This window comes from Trichosurus vulpecula, chromosome 7 (assembly GCF_011100635.1).
Source record: "Trichosurus vulpecula isolate mTriVul1 chromosome 7, mTriVul1.pri, whole genome shotgun sequence".
NCBI classification, from domain to species: domain Eukaryota; kingdom Metazoa; phylum Chordata; class Mammalia; order Diprotodontia; family Phalangeridae; genus Trichosurus; species Trichosurus vulpecula.
The window spans coordinates 233,140,564-233,163,920 of NC_050579.1; the positions used below are offsets into that span (position 1 = coordinate 233,140,564).

The 23,357-nt window shown below is 37.7% G+C and overlaps 1 protein-coding gene across 1 annotated transcript in view; it reads left to right on the plus strand.

Moving 5' to 3' along the window:
• Positions 1–7,558: 7,558 nt before the first annotated feature.
• LOC118858200 (cytochrome P450 2K1-like) overlaps positions 7,559–23,357 on the plus strand; it is a 30,741-nt gene continuing 14,942 nt past the window's right edge. Inside the window, exons 1-7 of the mRNA XM_036768690.1 lie at positions 7,559–7,744; positions 11,261–11,423; positions 14,049–14,198; positions 15,253–15,413; positions 17,907–18,080; positions 19,507–19,648; positions 22,176–22,360. Coding sequence (XP_036624585.1) covers positions 7,559–7,744; positions 11,261–11,423; positions 14,049–14,198; positions 15,253–15,413; positions 17,907–18,080; positions 19,507–19,648; positions 22,176–22,360 — 1,161 coding nt within the window. The remainder of the gene's footprint in view (positions 7,745–11,260; positions 11,424–14,048; positions 14,199–15,252; positions 15,414–17,906; positions 18,081–19,506; positions 19,649–22,175; positions 22,361–23,357) is intronic.

The following is a 23,357-nucleotide window of genomic DNA, read 5'->3' on the forward strand; positions in this document are numbered from 1 at the left end:
TGTGCAACTCTGCCTCACTTAAATCCAATTCTCTTGAAAGTCAAGACATCACCCTGTGATGTCATTGGTCCTCTTTGAAAAAATGAAGGAGAAACAGCAACAAAAACATTTCTTGAAGTAGGCAAGTATATTAACAGCTGGATCACAAAAGGTCAGCACCTGAGCTGAGCTTTGAAGGGCAGTTAAGGGCAGCTAGATGATACATTTGGTAGAACATGAGATTTGGAGTCTTTAATCCTGAGTTTTAATCCTGCCTCAGACATTAACTAGATGTATGACCCTAGGCAAGTCATTTAATCTCCTCAGTTTCCTCATATGTGAAATGGGGATAACAACAGCCCCTACCTCGAAGGATTGTTATGAGGATTGAGTGACATAACAAATGTGAAAGTATTGGCAAACCTTAAAGTGCACAAAAGTTGTTACTACTATCACTACTTACTACTGTGACTATGGCTACAACTAAGACGACTAGTACTACGGCAACTATTACTACTACTGTCACTACCACTGTTGTTAGGAGAGAGAGATTTGAAGAACTGAAGAGATAAGAAGGAAAAGCCTTCTAGGCAAGGGAAGCCTCATATGGGACAGCACAAAGCCAAGAGATGTGATGTTTTGGAGCAACAGGAGAAAGGCTACTTTAGCCGGGACCTAGAATGCATGGTAGGGAGTAATATGAAATCAGTCTGCAGAAGACAAGCTGGAAACAGATTTTGAACACTTTCAATGCCAAACAAAGGAATTAGTAATTTATCCTAAAGATAAAAGAAAACTGCTGAGGCTGCAGAAGGAGCATGCTATTTCATCTGTGTTTTAAAAGTATCAACTGAAGGCTAAAAGAAAACCGAGAGTTCTAATCCTTCTTGTTGAGTTTCAGCAAGTGAACCAGAATGAGTTATCTCCAGAGAAATATAGGTAGGAGTATATCCAGGGAGGGGGAAGGGAGATGTTAAATACACCAAGGTTGTGGTTGTTTGTCCTCCGTTCTCGAAGAGGACCAATGACGTCAGAAGGTCAATGCCTTGACTTGTAAAGAACGTAAGCAAAGAAATGCCCTCCCAGAGAACAGAACTGCTGAAACATATACAAAAACTTGTTGGCAAAGGGGTGAAGAGGTTTTGAAAAAAAGGCAGAAGGACAGCAAAGAAAGTGATAAAAAGAGAGTAAAAGAATGATTGTGAGAATTGAGAAAAACTCACCAAAGAAGGAATGATTTCTTCAAATACAACTGAAACTAAAGTTCAATTGCCAAGATAGGAATTGGAGTGAATGTAATAGTTGTCTTCAAGGATAATAAGGGCTCTCATGATAAAGGGAGTAGTCTTGTTTGGCTTGGCTCCGGAGGGCAGAGCTGGGAGCAATGGGTGAGAGGGTCATGGAGACTGATTCAGTTTGCACATCTGGGGAAAAAAAAAGTGTCCTAACTGCTATAGCTAACTAAATAGGAAGGAATTGTTCCTGGAGGGTTTCCATATCTGGAGATCCTCAAATAGAAGTTGGGCAACCATAAATCAGGGATGTTGGAGGAGAGATTCTTGCTTGATTTGGGCTGGATGACCTATAAAAAGTCCCTTCTGATTGTGAGATTTTCTGATCCTTTGATTATCCTTCATCTCTTTATCCATCAACTTTGATTCAGAAGATGTAGACCTTAAGCATCATAAATTTGATTCTGTCTATAAATGACTAGGTGTATATTTTTCTTAATTCTACAAGATGATAGGCTAATATGTTTATTAAAGGACTATGGTTGTTAAACCTGAAAGTTTGGTTGAAGGAGGCAAACAAGCTAGGTGATAGAAAAATCCATGTTGTTTATTATTTTCCCCTAAAGCATAGCTAAGCTAGCTTACTTGTACGTACAAGGAGTCAAAGCATAAGCTCTGGCTGTCTGAACAAAGAAATGAGAAAACTTATATACGTTATTTTCAGCAGACCCAGCTAGCCTGTGTTACCTCACTTTTATGATCCCCATGTATGTTTCACCATGATACAAGAAGAGGATTTTCCTCAATGGAATAGATTTGTAAATACAATAAGATAAGAGTGTTGACAAGGGTCAGTTGAAGTATATACCCACAGAATATTAAGCGAGGTAGTCTCTCTCAGGATTAGGGTCTCATCCCTTAACGGTTAACAGGGGAAAGAACGTTCTTAGGTCAGCCGGATCTGGCCTTGCTGACGGAGAAAAGATATTCTCTGAGCAAACTTGAGAGAACAAAGAATGGACATTGGGAATATGTAACTGTAATTTAAAGTTACTTTGTATACAAGTTGTGCAATTAATTGCTGGAATTAAATTAGAAACATTTTAAACTTTGTTAAGAATGGCTTGTGTTTTATTTTGTAAATGCCATCAAAGAGACATGGCATGACTAAAAGTTTATGATGTTATATGTACTGTGTTACTGGGATACCAGGAAGTTTATGATGTTCAACATTGCAAAGTGCAAAGGATTGCATTACTTTGTATGGTTCGTGCTTAAGTTTTCTTGGTTATCTAATATGTAAATGTAAAACATGTGATATGCAAATTTCCCCCTCTCTATACCAGTCTATTGTGAACCATCTAAGTGGTTTGGTCTGTACCTGACTTAACGTAATTGTGCAGTTTTGTGAATTACGAGAAAAACTTTATTGTAATTGTTTAAACTCAGCCCTGTATGACTGGGATACCAAACCATTTATTGCACTGTTTGAACTTAGCCCTGCGTGGCTGGAACCTATGTTTTGCTGTTTTTCTCAGAAGCTAGTATCCCAGTGGTGACAATTCTGGGAGGCAGAAAGTCCAAATCCATCTACCTCACCCTTCCCTCACAACTGCAGAAGTTACTGAGCCTAGGGCAGTTTGCAGCTGCTGGGGACAGAGTAGGCAGAATGCATAGAACCTGGGTGACATTTCCAAGCTTTGCCAAAAAGGATGGGCTAAAAAAGTACCCAGGGGGCACAGGACTGTCAGGATACTGTCAGTCTGTGAATTTCTGCCCTTCTCCTCCTTTTGCCAGGTGGGGAAGGGTGATTTAAGTTTTCCCTACAGTTCTCCTGCATGCTCTTCTCCTAATCTGATCTGGGAGGAAAGGAGTTTGTTTTAGCTGCTCTAACTTTTACTGCAGCCCTGGCTTAGTCAGAGACAGGACAACAATGGTGAAAGATCTCAATGATTGTAACTCAAGTAAACTTCACCTTTTGCTCACTCCTTGAAAACTGTTTGCACTTAAATCTAAGGCAAAATATTCCCTCTTAACTCTGGGGAGGGAGTGGGGAATGATAAGTGATCAGCATTGGGAGGAGGTGTTTCAGCAAGAGTGTGCTCCTGGGGTGACTTTACAGTGTCAGGAGTTCTCTCTCCCAAAATCCAACTAACCAGTTCCCAAACTTTTTTAATGAATAATCCCAGAATCTGCTAAAATGTTTCAGCTCTATTTTTTCTGTAAGTTCAGTTGGCCAGACCAGACATTACAAAAAAATAAAAGAGTTTCTGTTTCCCTAACTGCAGCCTTAGAATTCTCTGGCTACCTGCGTTTCAGATTTTACCAAAGTATAGACATTTCACAGCACACACTCTCACACCGATGATTGACAAAACAAATACAGAACAAATACAGACTGAGCTCAGAGTTTAAACAACAGAGAATTAGAAGCTTTTGTGAATTGGCTATTAGCACCCCTATGGTCTTTGGGGAAGCCTTGGTGTTCCTGATTTTTCTGACTCTCCATATCCTATCCCTTAGGAAAGGGGAAAGGAGAGATGGAGGAGGACTAGGGCAGGTAAGGGAAGGCCAGGAGTAAGGATAAAATCCATTTATCCTCCCCATAATCAGAGCCTTTAAGGGAAGGAAGCAGGAATAGGGCAGAAGGCAAAAACAGAGCTCTCAAGGGAAGGGGGAAAAATGGGGGGAGGAGGAAAGAGAGGAGGCAACGGGAGCAGAACAGAACCCCTCTCTGGTTAGAGTAGGTAGTGGGAGGCAGAGGGGGAGGGGGTAACAGCAAAGTGCAGTTTTTCTCCCCCAGATCGGGGCCTCCAAGGAAAGGAAGGGAGGGAGAGGGTGAGGAATAGGGTGGAGTGAGTGGAGGAATGGTTGGACTTCTAATTCTAGTTTTTGACTGATCCATAGCTAATTTTCTAGATCAATCAGTGTTTCCAGGGGATCTATGTGCGTTTGGCCACAGATCTGCATTTTACCGCAGATTTGATCGATGCCCCCAGAGCTAGCTTAAAGGGAATTTTCAGACTTCAACCAGTTTTGTAGGAATCCTTTTTGGAAGCTGGGAATGGAGACAACTTACCCCCACCTTGTCAAGGCCAAAATTCCAGGAAAAATTAACCTGTGGCACCCAAAGCATTGGCAAGGTTGGGCTGCTTTGTCCTGTTTCCATCATGTCTATCCGAAGTTCACCGCACCATAACTGTTAAACCTGAAAGTTTGGTTGAAGGAGGCAAATGAGCTAAGTGATAGAAAAATCCATGTTGTTTATTATTTTCCCCTAAAGCATAGCTAAGCTAGCTTACTTATACATGCAAGGAGTCAGAGCATAAGCTCTGGCTGTCTGAACAAAGAAATGAGAAAACTTATATATGTTATTTTTAGCAGACCCAGCTAGCCTGTGTTACCTCACTTTTATGATCCACATGTATGTTTCACCATGATACAAGAAGAGGATTTTCCTCAATTGAATAGATTTGTAAATACAATAAGATAAGAGTGTTGACAAGGGTCGGTTGAAGTACATATCCATAGAATATTAATTGAGATAATCTCAGGATTAGGGTCTCAACCTTTAATGGTTAACAGGGGAAAGAATGTTCTTAGGTCAGCCAGATCTGGCCTTGTCGACAGAAAAAAGATATTCTCTGAGCAAACTTGGGAGAACAAAGAAGCCCAGGTCCTGGCACTTCAAGTGGGTCATTAATTCAGGCTCTGGGTCTTATTGAAATTACAAAAATGATATAAAATGGTATAAAATGTTCCACATGGTGTATCTAGTCAACACTTAAAAAAAAAAACCTGGAAAATGTAAGACGAGAATTTAGTGGTATATAAAGAAAAAGAAATTAGATGACCTTTTGAAGGTCACCCAGGTCCATGGATATAAAACACCATATAGAATGTCATCTTTTTAAGATATTGATTGGTTTTGATTTTTTCTTTAAATTCTTTGCTATAAGGTATACTTCTCTTGGAATAAAGAGGGAGAGAGAGAGATAGGGAAATTTAAGTGATGCAAAAACAAAAAATTTCAATGAAATCTTTTTTTTAAAGCTGACCAAAATTTTCTTTTTCAATCAGTTATATTAATGTTGTATAACTACAAACTACAACCAGGAGGCAGCTAAGTGGCTCAGTGGATAAGGTACTGGGCCTAGAGTCAGTAAGACTCATAATCCTGAGTCAAATCTGGCTTCAGACACTTATTAGCTGTGTGACCCTGGGCAAGTCATTTCACCCTGTTTACCTGAGCTCCAACTATTCCAGTATCTTTGCTGAGAAAACCACAAATGGGGTCATAAAGAGTAGAATACCACTAAAACAACTCAACAACAACAAATACATCTAAGTGATAATACCATAAAAATAGAAAAAGATTAAAATAGTCTTTTCCCCCATCTCTTTTATTGGGCTCATGCTCTCCCCATCCCCTACCTTCATACACATACACACACACACACACACACACACACACACACACACACACACACACACATTGCTTTAACATTGTCCCCGTCATTTCTTGTCTCAATCCAGGTAAGAGAATCCCATCAAGCTGGATATGGAGGGGAAGGAAATACGCATTTATATAGTACCTACTTACTCAGTGACAGTTACTGTTCTCGGTTTTTTTTTCTTTTTACAAATATTACCTCATTTAAGCTTCATATCAAGCCAGAGAAGTAGGTGCTCTTATTATCCCCATTCTACAGCTGAGGAACCTAAAGAGAGGCTAAGTGATTTACCCAGGTTCACATACCCTCTAAGTGTCCGAGGCTGAATTTTAACTCAAGTCTCACTGGCCCCAGGCCCAGTGCTCTAATCGCTGCACTATAGACTGCCTCAGGAGTTACTGAATTTAGTAAACTTTTCTTACTGTGAAAAGCCAGACAACCTGGAGTTTAGTTCTTGCTCTCACAGAAAGTTTTGTGACCTTGGGCATGTCACAGTGGTCTTTACTTTGAATATGGACTGTGCCAGTGTCACCTGTGTAACCTTAGAAGATCACTTCCCCTCCATAATTTTTATATCCTTATCTGTAACATGAGAAATGTGGGTTAGATCACATTTAAGGTCACTTCCAGATCTAAAATTCTATGAAATCTTTGCTAGTCGGAATTTCCCCAAAGCCATTTGTGTAGGTATACAATCTGATGCTTGGGACCTGTAGTAGACTAGACCTTGTGATGACCCAAACATCTGGAGATGCAACATCCACAACTGTGAAGCTACTGGGTCCCTTGAGTGACAGCTGAGTGGCTTGAAGATTAACAGAGACATTCAGCATGACAGAGAACTACCCAAGGATTTTGTCAATAGCTTTGCCAATTTGCATTTTGCTAATAGACTCACCCTATAATGATCAGTAATGAGATTGGAAGTTCTTAAAATATATCATTCTGGTCAACTCTTTTTTCATTAATTCCTGTGCACTATGTTATTAATATAACTTATTCATATTGCAGGTAGTTTTCTTTAATGTTAAGGAAGAGTTTGAGCCGTGAAGGGGAAAATTGTACCCATGTTTCTAAGAACTCTGAAGAACAAAAGTCATAGATCATAGACTCAGGCCTAGAAGAAACCTTCAATGTCACCTAAGTCCAGGGGTGGGGAACCTGTGGCCTTCAGGCCATTTGTGGACTTCTAGATCCTTAAGTGCAGCCTTTTGACAGAATCCAAATTTTATTATTTTTAATCCTTTTATTAAAAGGATTTGTTTGGTAAAATTTGAAATCTGTCCAAAGGCCACACTTTAGGATCTAGAAGGCACATGTGGCCTGAAGGCCACAGGTTTCCCATTCTTGACCTAGTCCAACCCCCTCCTTTAACAGTTGAGAAAACTGAGGCCTAGAAAGGTCACACAGGTAGTAAATGACAGAGCCAGAATTTGAACTGGGATCTTCTGACTCTCATCCCTCTTTCAATTGTACCTTCAGTAGCAAATTCTGGTGCGTACCCTGGCACAAAACATTTCACTCTAGTGTATTGCCTAAATTGTACACTGAAGGTTAAACATGTTCATTCCTCTCTCTGAAATTTTTGTTCTAACGGCTAATCCTTGTTATGAATGACATAAAACTCTGTATCTATGTGTGAAAATGGGTAAATTGGGGATTAAGAAAGTGAGATGGGAAACAGAGACCAACCCAGGAGGTAAACGTTTACCATGATCACTAAAACTTTCTCACTTCCTTACTTGCTCCCTATAAATAAGGGAGACTGACAGGGAACAGCTAGCAACACTCAGGGCTCCTTCCTGCTTCTAGGCAACACCAGTATCTGCCAACTGTTTCATTGCATCTTGTCATATTCATTGGTGTTGCAATCCTAACAATTACTGATAGAAAATGAGTGAATTTGATTTGCTTTCCATACTTTCAGGGCTGAGTCTGATTTTGATTTTGATTTTAAATATTAAACTCACTCTGACTACCAGTTTCAAGAAACATTCTCCTCCAGGACCAAGACCCTTGCCAGTCATTGGAAACCTACACGTACTTGGTCTGAAGAGGCCCTACCAAGCCATGCTGAAGGTAAAAATGAGTGATTTGCGCATGGAAAGTATCCTTTCAAAATTATGGTTCAAGTTATATGGAATAACAGACACTTAACTAAATGAAAGTGGGCCTTAGACAAATTCAGAGTGTGACTTGTATGTCGTTGGTTGTTTGTCATTGGTTATTAGTTGGTGGTTATTTGGTGGTTGTTATTGTTATACAATATGGTGGGTCATGGGGGGTAAGAGCAAAAAGAAAAACAGGAATAACCACACCTAGGAAGGGACACCCACCTCCCAGAAAACCCACACAGGGCCATTCTACCACATGCCTCTGGAGGAATATGATTCAAATGAGCAATGAGGGGAGTATGACCATAAAAATGTCCTCCTGCAGAGGAAGCCCCAACCCCGCACCTTGGGGCTAAATCCTATTTGCTCCCTGTTAGTTATGTCTCTGTGTAGTAGTGTCTACTATCAACTAGTTCGTCGGTATATAACTAGATAACCAGAGAAGAACTAACTATATAGATTAGCTATCAAGTGGTGCTGGTCAGTGATTTAAAGCTTTTCTGGATAGCTAATATACGTAGGTTTATTTCCATCGTGGTAAGTGGTGTTGCCACTCTGGGACATTTTGTGGTTGTTTCTGTGACTTCAATGAGTATATGTATGACATTAGATAAGTTACATTGCCTTTCTAGACCTCAGTTTACTCCTCTGAACAATGAGGGAATTGTTTCCAAAGCTCTCTGAAGTCCTCATTAGATCTAAGATTCTTATTCTATGGTTTCTTGACTCATGCAGCACAAGTTGAAGCCCACCTTCCTTCAAATTTGAAGAATATTAATCAAATTAAAATCTCAGCTTATGTATTCAGCAGGGCTGAATGCTGGAGTCCAGTTTCATGATATAATATGCTAGAATGTAAGGTCCTTGAGGGACTTTACACTTACAACTGACCCCCAATTATCTAAAATTTGAATTCAAATTTTACTCACACAAGGGCCATTTCTAAAGCACTTCAAAGTTTGCAAAGAATTTAACTACCTACACTGTCTCCTTCAAGCCTCTCTACAACCCTATGAGGTAAATAATATAGGTGTTATTATCCCCATTTTATGGAGGAGGGAACTGAAGCTCCTAGAGATTAAGTGACTAGCCCAGGGTCACACAGCTAGTCAGAGTCAAGGACTGGATTCAAACTTAACTCTAATCTAAGCATTCTATCCATTATGCCACTCTATCTCTAGGTGGTGCTTAATAAATGCCTAATATGATGTTTGCTGCATAGAAAGAAAATACTAGTGTTTGAAATTAAAGATAGTTATTTGGTAGTGGGGCAAGATCTTCCAACAACAATTCATTTCTTCATTGTCATCTTCTGCTATCCTACAGAGCCATGATAATTACTCTTCATTCCATCTTTAAGGTCTATCAAGTACTTCATTATCTCTCTACCAACTCTGGGGCTCTTTGATAATATTTTGTTTCCCAATTACATGTTAAAACAATTTTGAGTTCAAATTCTATCTCTCTCTTCCTCTCGCCTCCCCCCTGCCTGAGAAAGCAAGCAATATGATATAGGTTATACATGTATAATCATGTAAAACATTTCCATATTAGTCATTTTGTACAAGAAGACAAGAGGAAGAAAGAAAGGAAGGAAGGAAAGAAGGAAGGAAGGAAGAAAGAAAGGAAGGAGGGAAGGAAGGAAGGAAGGAAGAAGGAACAAAAGAAAGAAAGGAAGGAAGGAAGGAAGAGAAGGAGGGAGATGGAGAGAGAGAAAGAGAGGGAGAGAGACAGAGAGAGAGAGAAAAAAAGAAAGAAAAAGAGGGAGAGAGAAATAAAGAAAGAAAGAGAGAGAGAAAGAAAGGAAGGAAGGAAGAAAGAACAAAAGAAAGAAAGGAAGGAAGGAAGGAAGAGAAGGAGGGAGATGGAGAGAGAGAAAGAGAGGGAGAGAGACAGAGAGAGAGAGAAAAAAAAGAAAGAAAAAGAGGGAGAGAGAAATAAAGAAAGAAAGAGAGAGAGAAAGGAAGGAAGAAAGAAAGAAAGGAAGAAAAGAAAGAAAGAAAGAAAGAAAGAAAGAAAGAAAGAAAGAAAGAAAGAAAGAAAGGAACAGAGAAGAAAGGAAACAGAGAAAGAAACAAAGAAAGAGAAACAAAGAAAGAGAAAAAAGAAAGAAACAAAGAGAAGCAAAGAAAGAGAAAAAAGAAACAAAGAAGGAAAGAAACTCTGGGTCTTTGATTACGCTATTTTCTACTTTAAATGTCCTTTCTTCTACTTTCTTCTAGAACTAGATCAAAGTTCACCTATCTGAATTTTGAGCTTTGCCTCTAATACTCACTTTCCACTGGCCCACCCCAATGATATTCCCCTTGTCACTACTCTTATCAGATAGGACGCTCTAAATGTTTCATCCCGTTCTCTATTGTTAATTTATAATTTATTTTTAACTTAATTTTCCACTGCCCTACAATCTCTCCTCAAATTATTGTGTCTCTTCTACCCCTCTCCGTTGTAATTCTAATAGTTTTGTTGTCCAGCTTCTCCCGCTCCCACCCCCACCCGAGCTCCAGCACCAGTTTCTTGGAGGAAAAAAGGTACATTCGTTCATAAAAGTTCTTCATTTGGTCCTAGACCTCTGCTCAAGACCCTCCACCTAATCCTCTTCCTTAAGGGAAATGAAGGAGATGAGAATACTTCTGTCATGCCCAAACATAATTAATTCCTATTTAATTCACCTCTGTTACTGACATGAGCTGTTGGTAGAACGACACCCCACGAGAGCCAATAGGGATTGGATATACAATATATCGAGTAGAAGTTGTGAGTCTGCTGACTGCTATGTACTTTTTTTTTTAATTTATGAAATAAAACAAGGATTTCCATGACATAGCTTAATAAAGAAATAAGGTTGCACATAAAATAGCAAATATATTATGAGATGTACTTTCTAAACACTCACTATATTATTACATTATATAGCATATCATATAATATGATCTATTACTATAAAATAATATCACCTCATCTTTATTATATAATGTAACCTATAATAAAATATTATGTTATAGTATGACATAGGCAATAACATATTATTTTCATGTATCCTATAACATGCTCTATTATGTTATATAATAACATATATTATGATACATTGTACATACATAAGTATATATGCATATACATGTATATTTTTTATATATAAACATAATATTTATTGACCAATTCATTTTTGTCAGACACACTGGAAAATTAAGTGTAGGTCTGTTAAAAAAAGGGGGGGACTTCTCAATATTATATATGCTGGGGAGATGGGGGATGTAATATGCCATTGTTCTCCTAAAGGCTAAGTAGAGAACTAAAGCCACTATTTCTTGAAGATTTGATCACATAATCTTAGACTTGGAAGGAATCCAAGGGATCATTTACACCACTGCATGATTTGGCGCAGCCAGAACTAGAACCCAGACCCCCCACCTCCCACTCCAGGTCTCTTTCCACTGCATTGCACATTCTGAATTGCTTTCTCTTTTTCTCTGTATTAAAGCTCTCCCAAAAATACGGCTCCATCTTCAGCCTGAGGATGGGCCCCAAGAAGGTGGTGGTGCTGTCCGGATATGAGACTGTGAAAGATGCCCTAGTGAACCACTCTGAGGAATTTGGAGAGAGGGCCCATGTGCCTATTTTTGAAAAACTTTTTGAAGGAAAAGGTAACCAGGCTTTATTGGAAATGTCTCTTAGCATATTAACTTTTCTGCTTCCTTACAGGCTCAGTGTGTTCCTCTGCTTTTTCAAACATTTGTGGTTGGAGTTTTCCCTTCAGCAATGTACACAACAAACATTACTTTGACATCAGCTATTCTCTCAATAAACAAAAGCATCATTTAGCAGGATGCTTATAGTAAAAATAAAAAGATTATTAATTATTAGCTTGGCATCAGCCCTCGCGATGCAGCGGAAGAAAGAATCCTGGATTTGGAGTCAAAGGACTTGAGTTTGAATGCAAGCTCTGCCTCTTACTCTCTGTGGGACCTTGGGCAAGTCACCTAATGTCTGCATTCCTTAGTTTCATTTTCTGAAAAATGAGAGGATTGAACTCAGTTCAGAGGATCATAGATGTTGAGTGGGAAGGGGCCCAACAGGCCATCAAGTCCAAGCCCTTCATTTTATAGATAAGGAAACAAAGGCACAGAAGATTAAAGTAACTTGCCCAGAGACACATACCTAAAGTCTAAAGCAGGATTTGAACCCAGGTCATCCTGGTCCAGTGCTCTTTTCACTACACCCAAATTACCTTGAAACTCCTTCCACCTCTAACTTCTTCAGACAAGTTGCATATCTAAACACACACACACACACACACACACACACACACACACACAAAACACACAATGTATACCCTTTTTTGACCTGGACTTGTGATTTTTTTTTTCTGAGCAGCTGTAAGAGTATTTAATGAAATATATTATTAAATAATCAACTAATTAATTTTCTATTTGTGATTAATTGATTAAATAACTTCCTGCCGTTGTTGTTGAGTCATTTTTTTAGTCACATCTGACTCTTTGTGGCCCCATTTGGGGTTTTCTTGGCAAGGATACTGGCATGGTTTGCCATTTCCTTCTCCAGCTCATTTTACAGATGAGGAAATTAAGGAAAACAGGTTAAGTGACTTGCCCAGGGTCACACAGCTATTAAGTATCTGAGGCCATATTTGAACTCAGGAAGAGTCTTCCTGACTCCAAGCCCAGCACTGTATCCACCTAGCTACCATTTAAAATATAATTTACTATCAAGAAGTTATTAAGAGGATGTAAATTCTATATAGGAATGATCAGTAATGTATATCATGCTATCCATCAGTTCAAATAGGAGGTAAACTGACTAATTCTTGGGCACTTTTAGAATTACAGATTTAGAGGAAAGAAGAACCCCATAGTTCAGCAAGTCCAGAACTTTCATTTCACAGAAAAAACTGAGGCCCAGAGAGGTTAAGTGATTTGCCATGGATCACACAGCTTATAAGTATCTGAGGTAGCGTTAAAATTCAGGTGTCCTAATTATCATTGCAGTGTTCAAGCTATTAAATTGTATTACCTCTCATAGATGTCAATAAATCTGCTCCCTACATGACTAGGTGATTTATCTCTTCTGGGACAGTCTATCTGTCAGAGTGGAGTCAGAGCCCAGAGTCAGCAGTATCCTTATTCCTTATCGCTGAAATGGATGGAGAGGCTTTGGAAGCTGGTTCTTAAGAAGCAGACACCTAAGCAGAAAAAGCAAAACTCAAAGCTACTGAGGCCAGTAATTTATTTGCAGCCTCCACAGAGATCTAAGTAGTTATTTAAATGGAAAAACTAATATTCTGCACAAACCCGACATCAAGGAATTGAAGGAAATACTCTAGGCCACTTTAACATGAACAAAATAGAAGAGAAATGCAGCAACACCTTTGGTCTGAAAAGCATGAAACAATTTGGGAGAATCGGTTTGCTCACACTCATGCTAGGCAATGATTTTGCCAGTCTATCAACAATCCATTAGGTGGGGCTATGACTCAAATTTGATGAAGCTTCTTAGAAAGATCTTGTCATGAATTTGCGGTTAGAAGGCTTCTGTGTGGAGCCCTATGTCTGCTACTTTACCTTTTTTATAACCATGGATGAACATGACAAGGAGATGACCTAACAAAAAATTTTGTACCCTCTAAGTTCTGGTGCCTTGGGACAAGCTCTGGTATGGGGCATTATGGGTAGGCACTGTATCTTACACTTCTCAGTGGCGTCCTGATACATGACCCTCCAATCAGGAAGAGCTGGGTTTATATCTCACCTCAGATACTTACTAAGTTTTGTGACCCTGAGCAAGTCACCAACCTCTCAGCCTTAGTTTCCTCATCTGTAAGGAATCATGGCAAAGTGAATAGAGATCTATCCTTGAAGCCATGGAGACCTGGTTCAAATCTTGCTTCTCACATGTGTGATGTTCGTCAACTCTTTTAACCTCTCAGTCAGTATTCTAGGCAGCTTTCTAGAACTATAAGTTTCAGAGGTGTCACATTGGTAGAGAGCATTTGTTCACCTGAACATACTCAGTAACAGTAAAATCACAAATACAGTCCCTAACTTCATTGGCCTCAAAGGATTATGAGGTTCAAATGAGGTAATGTATATTTCAAAGTTTAATTCACTATATAAATGCTAGTTATTATTCTTTTCCTGTGTGCCCCACAAAACCTACTATGTGCTGAGCACACAGTAGGAGTTTGGTAAATACTTGAATTTAATCCAACAAACTGGCAAGTAAATACTTGAAAAGATTTTCCCTACCTTTAGGAATCTCCTTTTCTCATGGTAACAACTCAAAAATCATAAGGAGATTCACCTTGACAACTCTGAGGAACTTTGGCATGGGCAAGAAGGCCATAGAGGAGAGGATTGTGGAAGAATGTCAACATCTAATACAAGTCTTTGAGTCCCATCAAGGTGAGTTGTCTAGTTAATCAAAGAATTTAGGGTTTTAGAGCAAAATAAATTAACAGAAATAGGCATGCATGGAATATGGTCCCAGTGTGCCCAATACACACCCTGGTGGAACATTCTCATTGGACCATCCCTGTCATATTAGGGGAGAGCAAATGGGAATGCTCCCCCAGAGAGTGCCAATACACCTGCCCATGTTCTATGCACTTCTATGATACCCAGTATTATATCTTTTCTCCTAATAAATATCATCATTTCACTATTATCTAAGTTATTTGGCACAATGAAAATGGATAATTTTTTTTAAAACCTTGTTTTATTCATGGTATATAATAGAATTCTTGACTTGTTACTTCCTAGTTACATGATCTTGGGTAAGTCATTTCACTCTCTGAGCCTCATCTTCCTCATCTGCAAAATAGAGAAATTGAAATGGATGATGGTCCCCAAGGCCCACATCTTACTGAGCTGTTTATTTCCTCAAAGTAGTGATGTGCAGAGAGGCTAGATGACCCAGAGGACTGAGTGCTGGACCTTGAATAAGGAAGACCTAAATTCAAACTCTACCACAGACACATATAAGCTGTTTGACCTGGGGCAAGTCACTTAACTTCTCTGTCTGCCTCATTCTCCTTACCTCTAAAATGGGGATAATAGTAGCACCTGCCTCCCTGAATTGCTGTGAGATCAAATGAAACAATATGTGTAAAGTGCTTTGCAAGCCTCAAAGCACTATATAAATTCTAGCTATTATCATTATCTGAATGTGATAGGTCATTGACAAATCTGTTTGTCTTGAATTGCATTACACAGTACTTGGCATATATTAGGAAGTTAATAAATGCTTGTTGGTTGATTGATTGCATTATATTGTGTCAACCCTCCAAGAAAATTCTCCCTATCCTTTACTATTTAGTTCAGAGTCTTATCACTAATCCTCTTTTGCCTAAAATTCTGTGATGTTGGTATGCTATAGTATCTGTAAACACATTTTGGCACTTGGTTTTATGAAAAAAATGTGTATGTGATTCACCCCAACTAACCAACTACTTTCCAGGAAAACCATTTGAGATCAGTACAATAATGAATGCTTCCACTGCCAACATCATTGCGTCCATAGTGCTTGGGAAGCGGTTTGACTACCAAGATCCTCAATTCCTGAGATTTCTACATTTGCTCAGTGAAAATTTTAGGCTTGCAGGGGGTCCCAGCATTACGGTAATTGTCTCTATTTCTTGTCTAATGTCATTCCCCGAGAGGTACACTTAAGTAACCAAAAAAATGGAAGTACATGCTTCTTAAGGATTACAGATAAAAGGATAGATCATCCGGCTCAATCGTTTCATTTTATAGATGAGGAACTTGAGAAAATATGGCAAACAAAGTGGCAAAGCTGGAATTTTAGCCCTAACTCCACTAAGTCTAAACCCAGTAGTCTTTCCTCTGCACCAAGTGACTCTCATCCTTTGCAAAGCTGCTTATTTCTGGTTCAGCCCTTCAATTTAACACAAATGGGCACTTTGCAAATGTTAAAGCATTGCATAAACTCCCTATGTGGCCTCAGTCATTCCTGTAGCCCTTTTTGATTCATCTGTTTCCAATCTATGAAAGGGAAAATTTCAGTTCAGAAACTGATCTGTTAGAGTAAATGCTTTGAAAAAAAAATGGAATATTTAAAGAAGACGTTTGTTAGCAAACATTATGTGTTTAATAGAAGCTCAAGACTTGAAGTGTTCTCAAGGAAGAATGTTTCACTATCATACTTGCTGATATCTCAGATTGGGATAGGTAATAAGCAGACTGCCCTCATGTATCATAGAAAGATGAAGGAATAGGTCTTATTAGCAGTTCATAATTTGAAAGTCACACTACTGATATTGATACCCCTTTCCTTGGGAAATGTCAACCCCGTTAACTATAAACACAGGTTGCTGAGGACAATGAGATATACAACTATAGTGTGTAACTATAAGGGCAACCCTATAGTTCTGCTGTACTTCTGTCCTTTTTCTTTGATGATTTTAGTATGTACTGAAGCCTGCTCCGAATTTTCTGCTTTTCATTTTATAAATGTCCTCAGTTCAATGCCCACCTCCAGCATTTAAAAACTTGCCAAGTCATTCAACCCTTCTAAGCCTCAGCTTCCCCATCTAAAAAATGGAAAAAGAGTATTTTAACTATCAAATTCATAGGGGTGTTGTAAAAACAGTGCAGTTTGGTAAACTGTAACTCACTAAATTAATGTACATCATTATCATTATAGTTATATATAAATATAATATGCATTATAATTAAAAATAATAATGTACATCATTATCATTAAATTTAAATATGGCAATGAACTCAACACAAGGAGCAGAGTCTCACGGTAATTATATACTAGCATAGGTACTAAAGGGCAGCTAGGTGGCACAGTAATTAGAGTACTGGGCCTGGAATCAGGAAGATTTATCTTTCTAAGTTCAAATCCAGCCTTAGACACTAGTTGTATGACCCCTGGGCATGTCACTTAACCGTGTTTGCCTAAGTTCCTCATTTATAAAATGAGCTGGAGAAGGAAATGGCAAATCTGTCCAGTGTCTTTGCCAAGAAAACCCCCAAATGGGGTCATGGAGAGTCAGACATGACTGAAATGACTGAACAACAGTAACATAGGTACAAAAAAGAAAAAAGGGAGAAGATTCAGATATAAGTTAGGCTAGATGACCTCTGAGTTTCGTTACAGTTCTCAGAGTCAATCATTTTATGATTGTAAGTTACAGGAAGACAGATAATCAATATAGTTAACAAGAACATCTCACAAATAAGAGTTGTCTAACTACAACGCAAGTTTACCATATAGGTAATTAATTCTCTGTCATTGGAGGTATTTCAGAAAGGCTGGATTGTCATTTCTTCTTCCACAATACCCTTCAAATGTGTCCCTGTCTCTCCTCTCCACTCCACTCACATGGCCTAGTTCAGGCCCTTATTACCTCTGGCCTAGACTATTTCATATCCTCAATGGTCCTCTTGTCTAGAATCGACCCCTTCTCTAATCCATCCTCCATGTACCCAACAAAAATATATTACTAAAAATCAGCTCTGATAATGTCATTTTCCTAATCAAATCATTTCAGTAACTACGTATTACCCATAAGTAAAACTTAATTTTTTTTTAAAACTTAACAATTTGGCTTTGGCCTACCCAGAATCATTACTGGGTACACATTACTCTCCTTTGTGAACCCTTCAGCCTGGCCAAACTGGCCTTTCCTGCTTTTTTTCACGTGTCACATTCCACCCTCTGTGTCTGAGCCTTTTCACGTATTGTTCTCCATGCCTTGAATATTCTCCCTTTGCCTCCTTGAATCTCTAGCTTCCTTCAAAGCTTAGTTCAAATTCCATCTCCTAGGTCTTTCCAGATCCTCTCATCCCAGCTGCTAATGTGACATCCCATAAATTACTTTCCATTTATTTATATGTGTATACTTGTTATTTTTTTATAGAGTATAAGCTCCTTGTAGAGTTCTTTGCCTTTTTATACCCTGAAAGAAGTACAATTGTTAAATAGTTAATGGAAAAAAAGCTTGTTGATTGATTGATGGATGTATGGATGTATGGATTACTTTGGGGGGTTTTAGCAGAGGAAATTCATACTAAAGGTGGGTTATATCTATTACAACTCCAAGATTCTATGCATATTTTATCTTGCCGTTTTTATTCCTTCAGCTTTTCAATGTGTTCCCAGCCTTGGGATTCCTTCTGCAAGATGTCAAAATGATGCTCAGGAATAAGAATGAATTGTTTTCTTTTATAAGAACTACTCTCTTAAACTACTCTCAAAAACTGGATGAAAACAACCAGAGAACTATGATCGATGCCTTTCTTATCAGACAACAGGAGGTACTAGAGATATGCTTTGGGTCTTGACTTAATCAAAGGTATTTTCATAAAATTCTTCCAGATACAAAAGGCCCAAATGGCCAGAATGACGATGTTAATACCTCATACAATTAATTCACACGGGTCTTCTTTCCCCCTCCCCCTCCTTGATTTGTATTCAAAGATGAAATGAAATGATATATTCACACATTAGTGATATAATAAATTCTTTTAAAAAATCTTCTTCTTGACATTTAAAGACTCTTGCAAGTTAGTTTCAACCTACTTTTCCAGGCTTATTTCCTACTATTACATTCACCTATACCTCTATTTCATATCCTGTCTCTTTATCTTTGCATAAATGCCTGGAATGCAGTCCCTTCCCCACCCCCTCCATTCCTGGTAAGCGTGGCTGAGGAGCCACCTCCCCTAAGAGTCCTTTATTGATTCTCTCCCTTAACCCACTTATTAGCACTCTGTCTGGTTGAAGTTATTTTGGACAATCTCTATTTACTTGTGTTTAGGTGTTTTACCCCCAGTAGAATATAAGCTCCTTGAGGCAGGTACCATTTCCTTTGTCTATCTATCTATCTATCATCTATCCATTCATCCATCCATCCACCCATCCATCTATCCATCATCTATCTGTTTAACAATCTATCTATCCATCTATCCACCCATTCATTTATTCATTTGTTTATTTACTTATTTATTTTTGTGTCCCTATGATCTAACCCAGTTTCTTGAACAAAGAAGATGCTTAAATAAATGTTAGTTGAATGTAATCAGGCAGTGTGATAAGAGAGTCTCACCTAAGCAGGATGTCCTGAGTTCAGATCCTGCCTCAGATATTTTTTTTCTAGCTGTGCGACTTTGCTCAAGTCACTTAACCTCTCTGAGTCTCAGTTTTCATATCTGTGAAATTAAGAGGTTGAAAAAAAATAAAAAAAATAAAAAAAAATTAAGAGGTTGGACTATAACTTCTGAGGGCACTTCCATTTCTAAGTCTAAGATTCCACGAATTATTGATTTGAATGATCCCTATGTTCCTTTCCAACTCTGAGATTCTAATATATATGTAAACTGCTTCAAGAACTTCCAACCCCTAGCTATATAATATTGTTAATAGATTCTTTTTACTCTGTTAAAACCAAAGTATAGAAGATATCTGACATTTCTTACCATTTTCTTTTGAAAGTTAAAGATATTCCTTCCTGAAAAAATATATATCTTCAGCTAATAGTTTGGGTTTTCTTTTAATATTCTTTCCTGAAAATTTCCACTGAATTTTTATTACCCAGAGTTCTACAAAAGTCGTTAGGATGAATGAAATGTTTAGTTTGAAATCTGTGTAAATGAGCTTGACTATCATCATCCTATCTGGGAGTGGATTTCAGGTTTCTGGTGTCGTTGTTTTTGTCCCTCATTACTCATTCTACTGTTTCAGGAGAAAGACAAACCTGATGACTATTTTAGCAACGATAACTTGATGCACCTTGTTCATACCCTGCTTAGTGCCGGATCAGAGACCACTTCCTCTACCCTGCACTGGGGAATTCTACTCATGGTGAAGTATCCTGAGATCCAGGGTGAGGACCTGTATTGTCTTTTTAAAATTAAATTTGTATTTATGTCTTTTTTTTAATCTCCTAGATTTATCTGTTCTTCTCCTTTCCTCTTCTCACTTCTCTTCCCCTTTTTCTCTTGGTTTTGTTTTTTAATTATTAGCAATATTATATTATATATCAATATTTTGTTTTAATATAATATATTGATATACAATATTATATTATATTACTATTTTGTTTTTATATAATATATAATATTTTATTATATATTAATGTTTTGTTTTAATATAATATATATTTTATTATATTAATGTTTTGTTTTAATATAATACATTGATATAATATATTATATTGCATATTAATATTTTGTTTTAATATAATATATTTTATTACATTAATATTTTGTTTTCATATAATATATATTTTATTATATTAATATTTTGTTTTCATATAATATATTGATATATTTTATTATATATTAATATTTGTTGAAATATAATGTATTGATATATAATATATGATATTTTATTGTATATTAATGTTTTGTTTTAATATAATATATATTTTATTACATATTAATATTTTAATATAATATATTTTATTATATTAATATTGCGTTTTGTTATAATATGTTGATATATAATTTTATTATATATTAATATTTTGTTTTAATATAATATATTGATATGTAATATTTTTAATATATAGCTTTAGTCATTGTTAAAGATGAGCCTTATTGTTGGATTAAACTTCCTTCAACAGAGTTGTCCCTATAGATGGACTTTGTGAAGTCTATTCACCAATTTTTGACGCTTTTTACAGATTAGTTTTTATAATCTTGAATATTACATAAGAAATGTAAGCCTTATTTATGTTTTTTTTTTCCCCCCACAGTTCACATACATTAGAATCGGGGACAGGGGCTGGATCTGTAATTTCATTTATATAGGGAACTCTCAGGTAAAGGAATTCCCCGTATCAATGAAGGTCTATACCTTTTCTGCCTAGAACACTGTGTTTGTCCTTCATTGTCAAAGAAAACCACGGCATCAGGGAAATGATAACATGACTTGTAGTTGACTCTGATTTGAGTGAGGGAGAATTGTGCAAGGTCACCAGCCTCACTTTCTCCTCCAGAGCCATCTGGATGCAGTGGCCAGATATTCATCAGGAGAACTGGAGGTGGCCCAGGATGCAATGGGAGACCCTGGCCCTTTTAGGCTAAGGCCTTTCCAGGTTCTCACTTTGAGTGGGGAAAAGCCCATTCAATGAATAGGCCTCTTTAAAAAGTGAGTCGAGGGATGGCCCCTTTAATTAGAAAAAAAAGAAGAAGAAGAAATCAAGCTAGGAGGGGAAGACTCTCGGGGTTGCTGTTCCAAAGAGAAACAGTTACCATTGACATTCACTCTAAGCTAGGAGGGCCCAAAATGCTGAGAAGTTATAACTTGTGTAGGGTCACATTGTGAGAGATCAGTGAAAACTAAGTTTCCACAGAATAATTAATGAAGTGTCAGCTTGAACAAAGAAGGAGTAAAAATTAACCAGGGCAGGTGGACCCAGCCAATCACAGAATAGCTAGTGGTTTTCTGAAAACCACAAATTCAGGACATAGGAAAAACTGGCCTAAGCCGGCCAGATAACAGTCAGGGTTGAAGAGAGAACTGTGTCAAATGACTACCACGCATGCTTAATTGACTAATTACATATTATCTTACACATCCACAGGGAGTTTTCTGCCATTTTTGAACATGGGATGTATGTTGGGGGGGGTGGGAATATCAAGGAGTGACATGTAAAGGGAGTATAAGAAATATTGTAACCCAGAAGGTGAATGGACCAATCTGTTCTCTGAAGGGAGGTACTGTGCTGATGCTGCATCGGTCTAACAGAATAAAGCTGGTCTTGCTCCTGTATTCTCCGCTTCCTCTTCCCAAAGAAGAGTGAAGCCCTCTCCTGGCCAGGAACATAAGCCCAACTCCCTTGGATTCCTCAATAACAAATTGTCCTTGATACCTAAATCTCTGTGCCAAGCATATTTCTAACAACATAGCCACTAGATATCAGAGGCCAGACTTAAACAAAATCTTGAGTACTGGTATGCAAGTCTATCTATTATGCCCCTGCTTCTCATCTTCTGATGGCACCCCTCTATCCACTATATCATAATCACTTGAATAAGGATGATTTTTCTAGACTGCTCAGATTATAATAAAGTAAATCTTTTATGCTAAACCTTGGGTTAACAATGGCTTGATGAACTTCCATGAATTTCTTAAGGGTAGAGGAAAATATTAAGGGGCAAACCTTTGGGTATTATGTGTAGTCTATTTTATCCCTTGGGTGGTAGAAGTATGGAAAAAAAACCAGCATCAGATGAGGGGAGCCATCACTTTGAGGGTACTTTTGGTGTCTTCATCAAATATAAAAAAGACCATCTCAATAGTTATTTTTACATATATGTATATGGATACATACTTATACATACATACACATATATATGTGTTCATGCATATTCTAATTCCTCTACTTCCCCATTCCACCCTATAAGAAAAGGTCCACAATGAGATCACCAAAGTTGTAGGATCAGCCCAGCCTCGCATTGAACACCGAACTCAAATGCCGTATACAGATGCCGTCATCCATGAAATTCAGAGAGTTTCTAACATCCTGCCAATGAGTGTACCCCTGGAAACTACCAGAGATGTCATCTTTAAAAACTATTACATTCCAAAGGTAGGAGAGTCAGAGATAGAATGTATCTGTGCAGAGGCTAAAGGTACTTCAGCAAACAAAAATTAGAGAATCAGTACCATCATTATGAGGTGATCTTTACAGGAAAAACTACAAGAAAAGGGCAGTAGCTCATTTAAGGGGACAAGTCCTCAGATTATAAAAATATATAATTATGGAACTATACTCAGAAAGATCCTCAGAGGCTATCTAGTCCACACTCTTCATTTTGAAGATGAGGTAACTAAGGGTAAACGGATTGAGTGACGTACAAGGTTACACAAGTAGTAAGTATCAGAGGTTGGATGTTGACCCATGGTCTTTTTCCTTTAGCTACTTTGAGTTTTCTATGGTCATTTTCTCCCTCTTTCCTCAATTTTATTTTTAAAAGCTTTTATTCCTTTTTTAGTGGGGTTTCACATCAGTTATATTCTTTAATACACTCCCAAATGAAGACTCCTTTGTAACAAAGAAAACCAATAACAAAACAGTGGCCACACTCAACATTCATAGCTTCCCATCTCTTCTAAACTTCCAAAAACTATTAAAAGATGTAATAAAATATAATCCAATAGTTATTTTTTTAACTTCAGTTTTTAATAAATGATTTATTGAAAAGATGACATAAAAAGCTGACATGGTTCTGTGTAGGAAAGTTGCCATTTTTCTCTTCTTTTTTTCTATCCTCAGTCAGTCAACAAGCATTTATGAAGCCTTTTCAAAGTGCCAGGCACTATACTAAACCCCGGGAATATAAATACAAGTACAAGAAAGGCAATCCCAGCCCTCAAGGAATTTACATTCTAATGAGAGATAACACATGAAAAGAAGCTAAAAAGAGGTAGGGGTTACCTAGGGAGCAAGGTAGAGGAATTTAAGAGTGCTTTTAGAGGTGAATTAAGGGAGATTTGGCATACTCTCAAAGGTAAAGAACCCTCATATAAGCTACCAAAAGTCACATTCTAGGAAAGAACATAAGAACCTTTTATTACTCCTTCAT